At 33.4% G+C, this 2220-nt stretch overlaps 1 protein-coding gene and 1 long non-coding RNA gene across 2 annotated transcripts; one reads left to right on the top strand and one right to left on the bottom strand.

Moving 5' to 3' along the window:
• The first annotated feature begins 6 nt into the window (after window positions 1–6).
• LOC105315828 (atlastin-2-like) lies at window positions 7–1235 on the top strand. The gene is made up of 3 exons (XM_011410587.2): window positions 7–47; window positions 316–747; window positions 945–1235. The coding sequence occupies exons 1-3, from the start codon at window positions 39–41 to the stop codon at window positions 1035–1037; spliced, it is 534 nt and encodes a 177-aa protein (XP_011408889.2). The 5' UTR covers window positions 7–38; the 3' UTR covers window positions 1038–1235.
• Window positions 1236–1549: 314 nt separating this feature from the next.
• Window positions 1550–2176, bottom strand: LOC109591580 (uncharacterized). The gene is made up of 3 exons (XR_002189881.1): window positions 2055–2176; window positions 1975–2006; window positions 1550–1864 (listed from the first exon to the last, which is right to left on the bottom strand). It is a non-coding gene; the product is annotated as an uncharacterized LOC109591580 (long non-coding RNA).
• Window positions 2177–2220: the final 44 nt, after the last annotated feature.

The following is a 2220-nucleotide window of genomic DNA, read 5'->3' as shown; positions in this document are numbered from 1 at the left end:
CAGCACAAGCAGCTGCCATTGACAAGTATAATAAAGAAATGGAAGAAGTAAGAGCATGTTCTATTGCTTACAGGCTTTCATACAGAAATTTATTGTAGGGGGGGGACTCTAAAATGTGCTGGCTTCTGCATACATGTACAATGTATATTTGTAATTACTTCATTGAGCAGGCTTTCATACAGAATTTTTTGTGGGGGGGAAATCCCAGTGCCACCCCCCCCCTCTATGAAACCCTGGCTTATATACATATCCACGTACTTACTCCACCTTTTACTTGTTTTTCTCTTTTTCTAATCCTCTTATGCTACATTGTAGTTGTGTGGTGCTGATAAACCTTACTTAGCTCCTCAGAAACTTGAAGAGGAACACAAGTCTCTCCAAATGCTCTGCCTGGAACAGTTCTTCGAGACGCCCAAGATGGGCGGGGATGTCTTCAGCGCTGAATACATGAAGAAACTAGAGATAATGATCGACGAAGCGTACGAGAACTTTGTCAAACGTAACGAGAGCAAGCAACTGATGAATGCATACAGGACGCCAGCTGTCCTTTGTCTTGTGATGGTCCTCTCTTATATCCTCTCCACCATATTGGATATGTTTGGCATAGAGAGCCTCTCACAGACTGCTGTACTGGGTCTGTACATACCACTGCTGCTGGTTGGGCTATGGGTCTACGTGAGGTACACTGGACAGTTGAGGAGCGTAGGAACCATCATTGATAACTTTACTTCAGCTATATGGGATCAAGTGGGTAGCACTGTTTGTACGTTGAGTGATTGTGTGTACATGTACATACTGTGTATTAGAAATTAAAAATGTGCATAAGCAGGGTTTTGTCTGTTACTCAACTTTTTTCTTAGCATGAGAATTAGTGTTTACATACATGTCGTGTTGCTGAGAATTTACTTGTGCATGTATTATGATTCTGCTTCTTTTATTCATAGGCTTTACAACCGATTTATATGAAATTATTACAGAGAGGCCTAGAACAGGCAGTTAATATAGCAGGGACTTCAAAAAAAAAGAAAACAAACTAATCATTAATTATTATTATTAATATGACTTACATTACACTCGCTGACACTATAATTATATGAACTACAATTATGTCTTTGGAAAGTGTAGATCTATTTCTAATGTTAATTATGTTATGAATTATTATACTCTATTTACCATAATTTTATGTGTAGTTGGATTTTATTCTAGTGTAATTTTCATTGTGACATTCACATAATTATTGAAAACTATTGGATTAGCAAAATAAATGTTCATTGATACATGTACTTTATTTTAAAAGGTGTAAAAGAAACAATAAGATAATCATTTTTATTAAAAATTTGCTTAGATAGCACACAAAAAGGCAATAATAATAATAATAATAATAACAAGAAATACATTTATAGCAATACGTTTATAGCACATAGCAAAGAGTACCAATAAAAAAGCATATATTTTATACAACTTTTTATAAATACAGGAAACATGATAACATACTTTTTGGTAATTATATAGCTGGTAAGACATACATACATGACTTGTACAGGTTCTGTACAAGTCATGCATGTATCGTGGAATGTCTTACCAGCTATAATAATAATAGCTGATGTATCACCAAAAAGTATGATTTCATGCTTGGTGTATTCAGTTATACAGATATATGCAGTTTCATTAGTGCTCTGTAGATGAAGCGGCGAACACTTCTTTTTTTTGGGGCAAAATTTTTCTGCATTTTTGTTACAGCCTCCCATTAGGTAACTACATTATCAAGACCTAAAAACATTATTAATCAAAATGATTATTTCTGTGACAGTTTATTTACTATAATCATTATTGTTGCTGTCATGTGGAATCCTGCTATCAAAATCTAAAATGAAAATGAAAATGAAATCATCATTAAAAAGTTCACACTACTTATATTACTATTATTACTTATGTTTACATTATTATATTACATTGTTTACATTACTACATTACCTGTTACTGAATAGTCATAAGAGTAAGTATCCCTAACATAATAATAGTCAATTATTTTTTCAAAATTCCATATCACTTACTGGTATGCATATGGTTCATTATTGACCACATCGTTTTCTTGTACCTCAGCATCTTGAAGTTGAAAACATTTCTTTCGTAGCAGTTCAACTTCTTGTTCCAAAGTATTATTGGTTTCTTTTAGCAATTGATTTCCTTTTCCATTTTTTCCTTTTCTTCAGTTTGTTC

This window comes from Amphimedon queenslandica, unplaced genomic scaffold (assembly GCF_000090795.2).
Source record: "Amphimedon queenslandica unplaced genomic scaffold, v1.1 AMPQUscaffold_7794_Cont20259, whole genome shotgun sequence".
Lineage (NCBI taxonomy): Eukaryota > Metazoa > Porifera > Demospongiae > Haplosclerida > Niphatidae > Amphimedon > Amphimedon queenslandica.
Note: the sequence above shows the minus strand (reverse complement) of the source record. Positions and strands in the feature narration are given on the sequence as shown.

What these genes read in the sequence shown, in the direction of transcription:
- LOC105315828 (XM_011410587.2), top strand. An exon ending in CTTCAGCTATATGGGATCAA is followed by an intron (nt 748 to 944) that starts GTGGGTAGCACT and finishes TTTTATTCATAG; the next exon opens with GCTTTACAACCGATTTATAT.